At 32.9% G+C, this 12,833-nt stretch overlaps 2 protein-coding genes across 3 annotated transcripts; both read right to left on the reverse strand.

Annotated features, from left to right (window-relative positions):
* Positions 1–613: 613 nt before the first annotated feature.
* Positions 614–4,364, reverse strand: LOC112016479 (uncharacterized; the record flags this gene model as incomplete). Of its 2 annotated transcripts, XM_065768891.1 has the most annotated exon segments (4): positions 614–709; positions 1,443–1,548; positions 3,040–3,310; positions 4,203–4,356. In XM_065768891.1, coding segments are annotated over 3 exon segments (417 nt in total). In that variant the 5' UTR covers positions 3,297–3,310; positions 4,203–4,356.
* Positions 4,365–6,932: 2,568 nt separating this feature from the next.
* On the reverse strand, positions 6,933–12,644 carry LOC112016415 (uncharacterized). The gene is made up of 9 exons (XM_065768889.1): positions 12,619–12,644; positions 11,063–11,244; positions 10,885–10,934; positions 10,705–10,774; positions 10,492–10,594; positions 9,637–9,706; positions 9,399–9,474; positions 7,890–8,185; positions 6,933–7,333 (listed from the first exon to the last, which is right to left on the reverse strand). Exons 2-9 carry the CDS (start codon positions 11,220–11,222, stop codon positions 7,250–7,252), a joined length of 909 nt encoding a protein of 302 aa, XP_065624961.1. The 5' UTR covers positions 11,223–11,244; positions 12,619–12,644; the 3' UTR covers positions 6,933–7,249.
* Positions 12,645–12,833: the final 189 nt, after the last annotated feature.

Consider the following 12,833-nt stretch of genomic DNA (forward strand, 5'->3'; position numbering starts at 1 on the left):
ACACACACACACACAGCAACTTTGGGAAAACCCTAAATCCATTGATTTATAAGGATCTTTTTCTCTAAGTCAATGGTCTATCTGGTCCTCACTTCTTCTAAACAGTTGCTACAATCATATTGTAGAAGATTCAATGGAATGTACATAATGAACAAATGAGAAGGGAAAAAGGAAAAAGAAGAAGACAATTAACACACAAATAAATTACCGGCCTAAAGGATAATAACACAATATGTAATAGTATGCCCACATGATCAGCTAAAAAAAAAAATCTTCCAAATGAACAGTCAATATATTTATGAAACAAATCTATGGTTTCACTTGAGAAATTTATGAATTTCTGACTAGAAAACATGATTGACACGTGCTTTCAATAAAAAAATGGTGGTCTTCCAAATTAACAGTCTAAAATATTTCTTTATTATTAGTAATTCTGTCTAGAGTATTTATTAAAAAAAAAGTTTGGGTTCACTTGAGAAATTTCTGATTTGCAAACTCAGTTGACACATTTCTCAATCAAAAAACAAATATCAAATACATTTAATCCTATTGTGAGAAATTAATTTTTACATGTATACTGACTGATAAAACAAGGGGAAAAAAAGACATCAACCTACACAAACAGCAAATCACGAAGTGTTTCAGCCAGAGGACATCACAGCTCAGAGCACATGACTGAAATGAGCAAAATGGCTTCTGCAAGAGAAATCTGCAAGGGTAGGGAAACAATATTGAGCATCAGAAACTACGAAAGGCTGTACGGTCTTAAATAGATTGCCTAGCAAGCATTTTCAGCCCTAGGCTGGTCCAAATTAGAGCACAACCAAAATTCTCACCTTTCCTCACAAGAAGCAAGTATATCATATTCGTCGACTCCAAACCGAAGGATTTATTTTCCCCTTAATATTACAATCTAAAGAAGCACCAGAAGAAGAGGCTGATGGCTCAAGAAGTAAAATGAAGTTTAGGGTATCCACAAAGCAGCTCAAGTGCAGAGACCATTCACCCAATAACAATTACGAGGTCCAGCGGTATTCAAGGAGTCAGAAGAGAATGGATATAAAAATTATATAGACAAGTGAAGAAGGTTGCCAGGAATGAGAACCCCATCGAAGGCATATAACAAAGGGAAGGATGGATATAAAAATTATACAGCTGAGGGAAGAAGGTTGAAAGGAACTAGAACCTAGCAAAGGCAAATAATCAAATGGGGACCATACTCAATATTTGAAGAAGACAATGAAAGCAGCCGAAAATAATTCCACATTGCCTATACCAAGGCAAATAATAACAAACAATAATATCAGTAGTTTCTCTTATGTAATTAACCTTATAGACAAATAATTTCATTTACTCAGACAAACCATTTTGCTAATTATTATAATTGATCTATTATGCTTTTCCTGAGAATGAAGCACTAAATTGCATGAAAGGTATATTACCTCTTTGACAAGATCATTTAATGCAGAAGCTCCCAAACAACCTACAGCCGTATATACCATGTATGATTTTCTCTCTTTCAAACGCCTACACGTATCTAACACAAACCTGCAAGGGAAAGTTAAGAAATTTCAGGACCAAAGCATGAGCTACTAAAAATCCTTCTAAACTGAATGCACAAAATAATTAAAAAATCTTGATAAATTTGTACACCATTTGCAAAGTTTATTGCATATAACAGCATCTCTGATTCTCCAGCAAGTGAGCCAAATTTTAGCTAAAAATTAACTTATCTATTTTAGCTAGCCACCTTTCCATTGGTAGGGTTTTTCTTGTTTTTTGTTTTTTAGATTGAATCACATTGATCTTTGAGACTGTAGATTTGAGAGTTTAGTAGAGATTGGAAATTGCAAACTGCGCTTTGATTTTTTATGATACATTTCATGACATGTTTGTGTGTGGCAACTGTTGTGGTGGTGGTGTTGCCAGAGGGGGTTGCGGTTGGGTTCCTAGCTCAATTTTCTATTGTTACTTTTTCTGGGATTGATTTTCTCAGGAACTTTTAGCTTGATTAGTTGTTTTGGAGGTGGGTTTCTAAAGTACATTGTTGTTTCTTTTTAATAGTATTTTTTTTTCATGAATAGCATTTTCTCAGGCATTCAGCTTGCTTGGAAAACTTTCTATTCTGAAGATAAATTTTTTTATTTTTTTATTTTTATCAAGTTTGTGTTTGAATTGTGTTTGGTTGCTGAGAAAATGTAGGATAAGAGGAAGAAAATAATAAAGCTTGAAGCTTTTTGTTTTCTAAATCCTGTGCTGCCACATCATCTTTTTGTTAGGACATTGAAAAGGCGTTGACAGAAGGGGTTTATTTGGTACAGTATCAAAGTTACCATACCATATTGGTGAAAAAAAATAAATTAAGGGGGTTCTAATTGCAAAATCATAAAATTTAAGGGGGTCTTAGACTCCTAGTGCAATTTACCTTAAAATAATGGATGAAAATGAGCATAGAGAGCTACATTGGCCCTCCACATTTGGAGAGACTCTAGCAATTACAAAATTTTCCTAGAGGATAGCAATTAGCAAGCCTGTTGGAGCAACATATTTGGCTAGCTCTCTAAATTTGGGAGAAAAATAAAAATAAAAGTAGGCTTTGCCTTATCTATTTGAGATTCCCTAAGGAAACCTTAAGTCAGATAACATAAGTGAGAGAGCGGACAATACATTCTTCCATCATATGAAAACAGGAGCAAAGAAGAAAAATTGCATATCTATTGGATTATAAATGAATTGTTTTGCAGTTGAGTCTTGAAAACACTAAACAAATTAGACAAAGGTAGCCAAGACTATTTGGTCATCATGCATCACATGCCAAACGGAACAACACCGAACAAGTGATGTGATTAAATTGAAACAACTCTATAATACTTTAATCTGTATGCAATGACATAAAAGCTTACTAGAATTATGAAATTCTATATTATAAACATATATGTGAATCAAGGAGCCATGTACAAGAAGTAACTAAATAAAGACAGAAGTTTCATTAATATAAACAAAGCAAAACCATTTCTTCCAACTTTAGCAGAACATTACCTGTTTATGTCTGTAACTGGCCTTGAGCCACCCTTCTTTCTCCTATTCTTCTTCTTTCTGGCCCGAAGCCCACGATTTTTACTTTGAGATCCTTGAATTTCTAAATTGACATCTCCACCACTGCTTTTTCCCTTTTCATTATGTAAATTGGGCTCCACCAACTCTCCTTCTTCAACATCAAGCATCTCAACATCATCAATGCCTTCTAAGTTATCCTCTTCATAGATGGCATCTAACAAGCTGTCTCCTCCCTCCATTAAAACAGCAATAGCTTCAAAGGGATTAACAATTACAGTTAGACATAAATAACTCAAACATATCATTCAATATATTTTGATAGTTAAAAATAATAAATAAAAACACCTTCAAAAACCAAAACTCTGTATTATCAAATTGCATGGCAAAGTAAACTGAGAATTGTGGGTTATATTTGAGCATAAAACCTCTCATACTGTGCTTGCCAACAAGAAATTGGGCTTTGGATTTGAAAACGGGTAGGATTAGAGGCCTATTGATATTGAATAATTATAAAGTGAATCTGTCTAATTCATCCTATACAAACCAAATACTAAAGTGCCTTTGTTTTGTTGTAAAACATTTTGCTCAAATTTGAGTGTTTGGGGCAAAAGTTTGTCCCACCGAAACACTGTTTTAATAAGGACTGAAAAGGGGCATGAAAATATTTTCAGCCTGCAGAAAGATAACATTCATCCCTTCCTGCCCAACAACTTGTCTCCGCCCAAATCACTGATCCCCCATCCCCACATCACCAATTGCCACCCATCACCAATCACCTAAAGCCGCAATTCTATGTGTTGCTCCATTTGGAAGCCAAGAAACTTAATAAAAACGCAAAATCAAGAGAACCCATGTTCTCATTTTATCCAAGCTACTTTTTTTGTTGTTGGTAAGTTTACACATAACGCACCCAAATTGGGTATTCTATCCTATTCTATTCAAGTCACGAATTCATACATGGCTTCGTAAATATTGATTGAGACCAAAAAAGTTAAAAATTCTTGTACTAAAATTTCTCAACAAACAGAACGCAGCATTGGAAAGTTACTGATAAAGATTCAAATGCAACAATAATTTATAGCATATATTAAAAAAAATAAAAAAATAAAAAATACAATCGAGAGAGAGAGAGAGCGGAGGAGTACCTAAGCAAGAAAGATGGTTAAAGGCTCGCTGTGTGCGAGAGATACAGCGTGCGTCCCAACTGGGGATTTTGGCTCAGAGAGAGAGAGAGAGAGAGCGAGTTCAATTAGGAATTAGGGTCAGGGTTCAGGAATATATGTATGTGTATTGTGTAAAAGGAAATTTAAAAAAAAAAAATTAAAAATATATACATAGAGAGAGCTAAATGGGCTTAAAAATCAAGCCCAGGCCCAAGTTTTTAAAGAAGAAGCCTATTTTGAAGCAGATAGATATAAAAGAGAATCGTGAGTTTCAGTGTGTGTAACTAAAGAGCTGTTGGGCCAGTGATGTGAGTCTCTCTTGATTGAATTTCAATTTTCAAGAGCTGAAAAGTTCTGTATAACATTTTAGTTCTAGCTTGGGTTGTGTTGTTCTTTTATTGTATCGTTTCGTTTGACCAAAACAAAAAAGAATACTGTGTATTGCTTTTAATTTTGATTATTCAAAAATTTAAAATAAAAATAAAAACTAATTAATTGTGTTATTGTTTTTTCTTTGTTTATTTATTTTTATGTAAATAGAAAATTGGTTGTTTATTTATTTAGTGCTCCTGCAAGGAGAAAACAAGGGTAAATGGCATATGAAACAAAATAGATGCGCAAAATTTGGTACATAGAAATGATGCAAACCTAACCTTGATGAATCCTAGTCGCAGTGCAGTGTAGTCTAACTTGGTAACAGAACCACCAAACCAAAAACCATGCTCCAAACCAAAAACCCACACTCCGACCCACGACTCCTTCGATCCACACAAACCCACGAAGAGAGAATAAAGAACAGATAACAAAGGGAGAGGAGAGAGAAAAGAATAAGGGTGACACGGCTGAAGTATCTAATGTAGAGATTAGGGTTTTTTTCTTTTTAAGTTAGTTTATAAAATGACGTAGTTTTGTGTTATAAGAAGAGTAAAAATAAAAAATGTTTTTAGTGAGGTTCGAACCTGGGATGCGTGTCTTACCACTAAACTAGTGTAATTCTACATAAATTTTTATAAATAGTAATATTTTATATTTTATTTATAAATAGTAATATCTTATATTTTATAAAATGGCATAGTTTTGTGTTATAAGGAGATTTTAGTGGGATTCGAACCTAGGCAAAATATTATTGCATGCATGTCTTACCACTAAACTAGTGTAATTCTATATATATATATATATATTTTATACATAAATATGTTATAAATAGTAATATTTTATATTTTATAAAAACGACATAGATTTGTGTTATAAGGAGAGTAAAAATTAAAAATGTTTTATAGCTAATTGATATTATTGCGTCATTATGACATTATTGTTTCTATTGTTGTATTTTAGCAAATTTGATAGCTAGTTGATTAAGATATTATTCTTTCAATTTTCACCCTATTATAATTAAGGTCTTAGAAAATCAAACTTTTATTTAATTAAAATATTAAGGGGCCTTAATTTTATCTCATATCAATTCCGAAACTAAAGAAAAGCTACTTTCACTAACATACAAATTATAGATGTTGATATAGTGGAGATAGAAACTTTAGTGGTATAAGAAATATAGAACAATGACATTTGTTGGTTGAATGAATTACAAGAATTTCCCCCCCAATTTATTTAGTTTCACTTTTGTTTTACTAGAAAACTTCATAGTTTAATTATGACAAACAATAATAGTATTCATGAAATCAATGGTTCATAAATAATTTTTTACTAAATTTATTAAAATGCACCGTATATTGCACGGGATATCCACTAGTTCCTCTCAATTTTGAGGGAATGAAAATTTAAGAATTTAAGTGAATAGAGAGGAATGAGTATTCCCCCCTATCAATTTCATTCTTTCTCACTTAAACTCCTAAACAAGAAAATAGATTTTCCATTTTCTCTATTAAACTCCCAAACAAGGGAAGAAAACAATACTCTAAAATTATTATTTTCATTTCATTCAATTCCCTCCCCCAAACGAAAGCTTAAAGAAAAAAGACAAGAAAACAAGAATTTTCTTTTTTGAGAAAAAAGGCAAACAAGAAGTTTAACCCCTTTGATATTTAGGGTCTGTTTGGTACATGTGTTTAAAAACTGAAAATTGTTGTTTGAAAATATTTATAAAAATACGTGTAGATAAAAAAGTGCATTGAAATAAATGAAATGTTGTTTAAAAACTAAAAATAGTTGTTTGAAAACTATCACCAAACACCTCCTTAATTTCTTACACTCTACATTTTTTAAACCGTGTCTTATACATTAACTTATCAATTAGTTCTTATATGCTACCTTATCAATTAGTTCATAATTGCATCAGACATCAAGAAGTTTTAAACCACGTCTAGACTGCAAACATTTCCATCAAGATCCAACAGTTAAGTGATCTTTAACCTTATTGTTTTTTTTCCTTTCTATTTTTTTAATTTAATTTAATTTAATTTAATTTATTTAAGTTTTGACCCCAAAGCTGGAGGAAGAAGAGATTCAAACTACTTATTATCTTTATTAATATAATAATAAAAGGGAAGGAACGCTAAATTTTACAACCCAAAAAAATAAGGTATCTATGGATTCCTTTATGGATTTCCCAGAGCCTTGAAGTTCAATGGCTTTACTTCTTGTCTTTTATGAGAAAGGTTTAAATCCCTTTTCTCACACTTGCGAAAATTGAACTATCAAAAAAAAAACCCTTCAATAGAGAGAGAGAGAGAGAAGAGGCCCTTAATGAAGTCGTTAACTCTAACATGGAAGTCAATGGCAATTAACTGAGTAGAATGGAAGAGATATTACAAGTGATAGGTGGACTTCTTTATGACAGTAACATTTGATTTACCCATGAGAATAAAAAAATGTTACACAATTTCTCTCAAAATGCAATGAACAAACTCTTCCACTTGTGCAACCAAGATAAAAATAAATAAATAAAATGAAGACACCTTTCAAAATTTTTTTTTTTTTTTTTAATTTTATAAATTCAACAATGTCATTACAGAAAACAAAGAATAAATAGATATAGCTGCGAAAAAGAACAGCCAAACTCATTAACTGCACTAATCAACCTCCATACCAGAATTGGCTTCATCTAAAATCTTTTGTAGTTCCTTCATTCTTTGCCTTGTCAATGCAACACAATCCTGAAACAGCAGCAACTCTTCTTCGTCAGAATTCAGCTAATAACTTTCTTTGTATTTGCACAGGTCATTGTTGAAAGGGCATTGGCTAATATCTACTGATATATGCTCCTTGGAACAATTGTGCATAAATTGGATAAACCAGTATAAAAATGGTCTCCACTGAGTCTTTTCTCTTCTTTTTTGGTAGGGGGTGGGGGGTGATTAGTTCAGAATTTGATCTAGTATAATGCCATCATAACTTTTTTCCCAGCCATTTCAAAATTTTAATTCCTTTTCTACACAAAGGTCTAATAATTCAAAACTTCCAACAACATATCGAGTCCTGGGTTCCAATTTGATTCCACAAAAGGATGGAATCAATGTCAACCAGTTTTTACAATCTTAGTTTCAGTTATATTATGATCATATTCCCCACAATCAAAAAGCATTCTGCTATAATTGTTATGGTTTAACTGAGTATATTGTAGAACCAAAGTTTGGAACATACTAAAATTGATCAACAAATTGGCACTTTTGATGGATCCTTTGAATGTGTTTTTTAAGGGTGAAATCTAACCTGGATAGCAGATGTATAGGCGAGAACTGGTCCACCTGGCTTGTAAAGAGAAACAAGTTGACTTGAAGAATCCAAAACCACAGTAACAACAGTTTCCATGATGGACTCTTCCTCTGCAGTGGGGTCTGCCAAGATATAATTCTTGTGAAGTACGCATGTTAGTGAGAAAGGAATGCTTTTCAGCGTCAGTTTCATCCTCTCTTTATTAACAGCATCCTTTTCCAGTTTTCCTCCATTTTCCTCAGACACAACAACTATTTTACCATCATCATTTAGGGAAACTGCAGGTATTTGTACTGCAAGGCATGGACAATTTTATAACAAATAAGGTACTGCAGGTATAGTTAAAGATTTTGAGTTAAATCTGCATTCATATGTATGCAAACATATGAATTGAAAAATTTTATGTAGTTGTAAAAACTTGAATCTGAGAAACAAATCTTTAACAAACACTCAATCTATCACTAACTTGGATTACAAAAAATATTAATAAATAAATCTGATCCCACCCATAGTTTATGATATCAATAAAACAAATCAATTTTAGACCGTCTAATTCTAGCAAAGCAATTAGACTATGATTTTTTTTTTTGGGTAAATTATTCATAAATCTAGTGACTTCTGAACCCACAACCTAACCATTTTTTTTTCCTTTTGATTAGTAAGTTACATGCATACCTAATGGGTTTTGAATTTGAACCCACAACCTTTTTTTTTTTTTTTTTTGATAGGTGAATTTGAACCCACAACCTTACCCTCCATGTTGTTCTTATAATGATATATATTTTTTTTAATGATGTGGAACCTCACCAAGGCAGGGCCACCCACCCTAAGGAGTAATTCAGTGGAACTCCTAGTGAGAATCAAGCCCCAGATGTTTGGATTTACAGCTCATCCCAAGCTTCCAACCACTAGGTTTTGACAGGTCAAAATTTGTTCTTATAATGATAGTAGATACAATTTAAGCTAGAGCTCATTGGCTTGGACAATAAAAATATTTTTGGGAGATCATGTGACAGAAAATTCTCAAATTAAAATTGTCTAACACTATCCAAAAATTTCAACCACTAAATTGGTGGAGGTCCAATACACGGTTGGACTTGCGCCATACAATCAAGAAGCTTTCTATAGTGCTTGTATGATAAGATAAATAAAAGAACTGATGTGCATTTACCCAGTTTCTCCAAGTAAACCAAAAGGTAAAACACAACCAACAGAAACATCGTAAAACTTGCAACATATATTTGAATAGGGAAAAGAAGGCATAATTTCATATACATAACCAAGTATGCTCAAGCTAAATACATAGGGTAAGAACCAGAGTCATGCCTCTCTTCACCATCAATACATCAGGAAAGGTAATGAAACAGTATAATTGAGATTCAAATTTTTGGGGCATGTTGAGATGTGTGCAAGTATGATTAATTTTCTAGGCTTCTGTTAGGCCTGTTGCTGGCATCTAAATAGGTCATAGACAATACCAAATGAAAGAAAGAATCTAAATCTTACAATGAGAAAATGCAGCAACAGCTGACAGTAAAGCAGCATCGAAGAGAGCACCATCAGCATCCAAACAGTATATGTCCTGCAAGATACGACTTTGAGTCTTTCTTTATCATCCAATAGAGAAAAAGGACCATTATAATTAACAATTTGTCCAAAATAAAACGCTGAAAGCATCAAAAGGAAGACTTCTAAATTCAAACAGATAAAGATGATAATGATGCAGACAATAAAAAACCATTACCAAGTATGCCATCCAAGCAGCTTTTCCACTGACCAAGGATAACTCTTTCAAGTTGATCATGCCAGAACTGCAACAGCACATATAACTAGTCACTACAGTAAAGTTACACTTAAGTTGAATAAGCTAAGAAAGTAACATTAGATAAGATAATTGACCACCAAATAGAAGTCTTGATCAACCCTACAAATAATCGTATAAAAAAAGATGATGCTTCAGACTTCAAGGCACAACAAGTGCAAGATAAGGAACAAGTAAGTACCAAAGAGAAAGTTATGGAGATGAGCCTACATGTGTAATTTGATAACAAATTCTGAAGTTTTTTTTTTTTTTTTTTTGAATTCATCTGAAACAATAAATTCATTGGGCATCATGATCCTATCCTAAATGACTAGACTAACTGGCATATGTGAACATATAATGCCCTGGTACAGAGTACAGACACAATAAAGGCCTCCAAATAGCATACTTATGGATGTAGATGCAAGAAGAAGATTGCCTCATCAGTGGCATTATGAATGAAGCCTGCTATTAGTTGGGCCTAAGGCCTAAACAATTAATGTCTAGGATTTATTTTATTTTTTAATTAATTAAACCTTATTTTCTTTTCCTACTTGTTTTGGGAATTTAATTCCTTTTCTTCCTAGGTTAGTGGAGCTATTTTCTATTCCTACAATCCTACAAGGATAATAAGTTTGGAACTCTATATAAAGGAACCCTAGTTACAGTTTTCTTGATCAATAAAATTTCCGTTGAAATTTTGTCAATGGTTTGGTGCTCATTGTTCCAACTTAAAAGGATTTCAGAAAAAAAATTCAACCAGAAAGAAGTACACAGAGAATATAATTACATGCCTTGAAATAGGTGTCAGACAATTGTTTTGACACAACTGGTGCTATCTCAGCTGGCCTACCAGGCCTAACAATTGGAGAACAAATTGGAGGCATGTGGAAATCGATAGCTGAAATGACAAAGATTTACATATTGACATCCCATATATAAAACATATAAAGCCAGAGAAGACAATAATATATATAATATATATATGAAAATATGCAGTTAATAGTCAACCTATGCAGCCTTCATCCGGTGAGTCCATGGAAGGAGTCATTACTTCCATTTTAATAGCAGCCAACATTGTCTATCCAAGGAACAAGATTTTTGAGTTATTAGATCACAAAATAAATTAAACAACTAGGCTTACAGAGCCCAAAACAAAATGTAGAGAGAAAGTAAGAGAAAGGCACTAACAGTTGAACCAATCTTTGCCAATGCTGAACCCTCAGCAGATGCAACAGCTCCTTGATTTTGTTTTTGGAAAGAAAAAAGGATTGAGCAATTCAGTTTGAGTACAAACAATGATACAGTAAAATCCATATGAGAGGTGGAAGAATAAGATTGTGTATAGATGACATTAGCGATAACTAACCAAGGGCTATAGTTGTATCTCTAGCTCTTCCAAGTGGCCTACCATCCGGCCTTATAGATTCAGTGAGATGACGCTCGTAAAAACGAAGAGGGAAGAGGCGTCTGAAAGCATCAACATCCACTTCTGATGACAAATCTCCTGGTGCATCTGGCAATCCCATTCTCTCTTCTCTCTCTAATTACCTAATACTAAACTCAACTATCAAAAGGCACAAAAAAATATGGCAGCCTTGTAGTCCTATATACAAACACTAAGATATCTAAAATAGTGCAATACATTTTTGCTTCCCAAAGCAGAATTTTTCCATTAATTTTTATTTTTTTCCCTAAGGAGATAATGCAATTAAAAAGCAACATTTTGGTGCTAACCAAACAAAGACTAAATCATTTTGATGCAATTAAACAAAGCATGTAAAAACCTGAACATGTTTTTTTTGCCCTACACTTAAATTCTAGGGAATTAAAGAAAGTATTGAGATAAGGGTAAGCAGGGACGGACCCAGGATTTCAAGCTGGGGGCCGGAGATAAGTGAAAAAAAAAAAAATTCAAATACGCTTCCATTTAGTATTAACAAACTATCAAGCAAGACAAATACACAAAAATCATTGTTTCTTAATATATTAAGATACAATCATCTACCAACAAACAGTCAAACACTACACTAATATATTCTATAATCTCTACAAACTCTACTCTCTCTCTCTCTCTCTCTCTCTCTCTCTCTCTTATCTATATAATATAAGAGAGTGTCACAAACACAGAGTCACAAAGCCAAAAAGCCAAAAAAAAAAAGGAAAAAATTCAATTCACAATCACCATTCACCAACATCAGTTCATCACTCATCAGTAAAAACACAAACACCACAAGTCCACAAGCACAGATCGTTAGATTCTGAGATTCACATTCTGTGATTCCCAAACATACTGTGCTGGCCAACAAGAAATTGGGCTTTGGATTTGAAAACGGGTAGGATTAGAGGCCTATTGATATTGATAATTATAAAGCGAATCTGTCTAATTCATCCTATACAAACCAAATACTAAAGTGCCTTTGTTTTGTTGTAAAACATTTTGCTCAAATTTGTGTGTTTGGGCAAAACTTTGTCCCACCAAAACACTGTGTTAATAAGGACTGAAAAGCGTCATGAAAATATTTTCAGCCTGCAGAAAGATAACATTCATCACCTAAAGCCGCAATTCTATGTGTTGCTCCATTTGGAAGCCAAGAAACTTAATAAAAACGCAAAATCAAGAGAACCCATGTTCTCATTTTATCCAAGCTACTTTTTTTTGTTGTTGGTAAGTTTACACATAACGCACCCAAATTGGGTATTCTATCCTATTCTATTCAAGTCACGAATTCATACATAGCTTCGTAAATATTGATTGAGACCAAAAAAATTAAAAATTGTTGTACTAAAATTTCTCAACAACCCAGAACACAGCATTGGAAAGTTACTGATAAAGATTCAAATGCAACAATAATTTATAGCATATACTAAAAAAAAAAAAAAAAAAAAAGACAATCGAGAGAGAGAGAGAGAGCGAAGGAGTACCTAAGCAAGAAAGATATTTTAAATATATATATATATATATATAAAGAGAGCTAAATGGGCTTAAAAATGTTATTTTATTCCCTCTACTAGTAGCATTAAAATAATATTTCTTCTCTTTCTTTATTTAATTCTTTTTCTATTTCTTTTCTTTCTTCCGTTTATCGCACAAAGACGACAAAGACACAACTCCTTCTCAAGCTCTCAGCTCTCGCTGA

Source organism: Quercus suber, unplaced genomic scaffold, assembly GCF_002906115.3.
Source record: "Quercus suber isolate HL8 unplaced genomic scaffold, Cork oak 2.0 scaffold_1016, whole genome shotgun sequence".
Lineage (NCBI taxonomy): Eukaryota > Viridiplantae > Streptophyta > Magnoliopsida > Fagales > Fagaceae > Quercus > Quercus suber.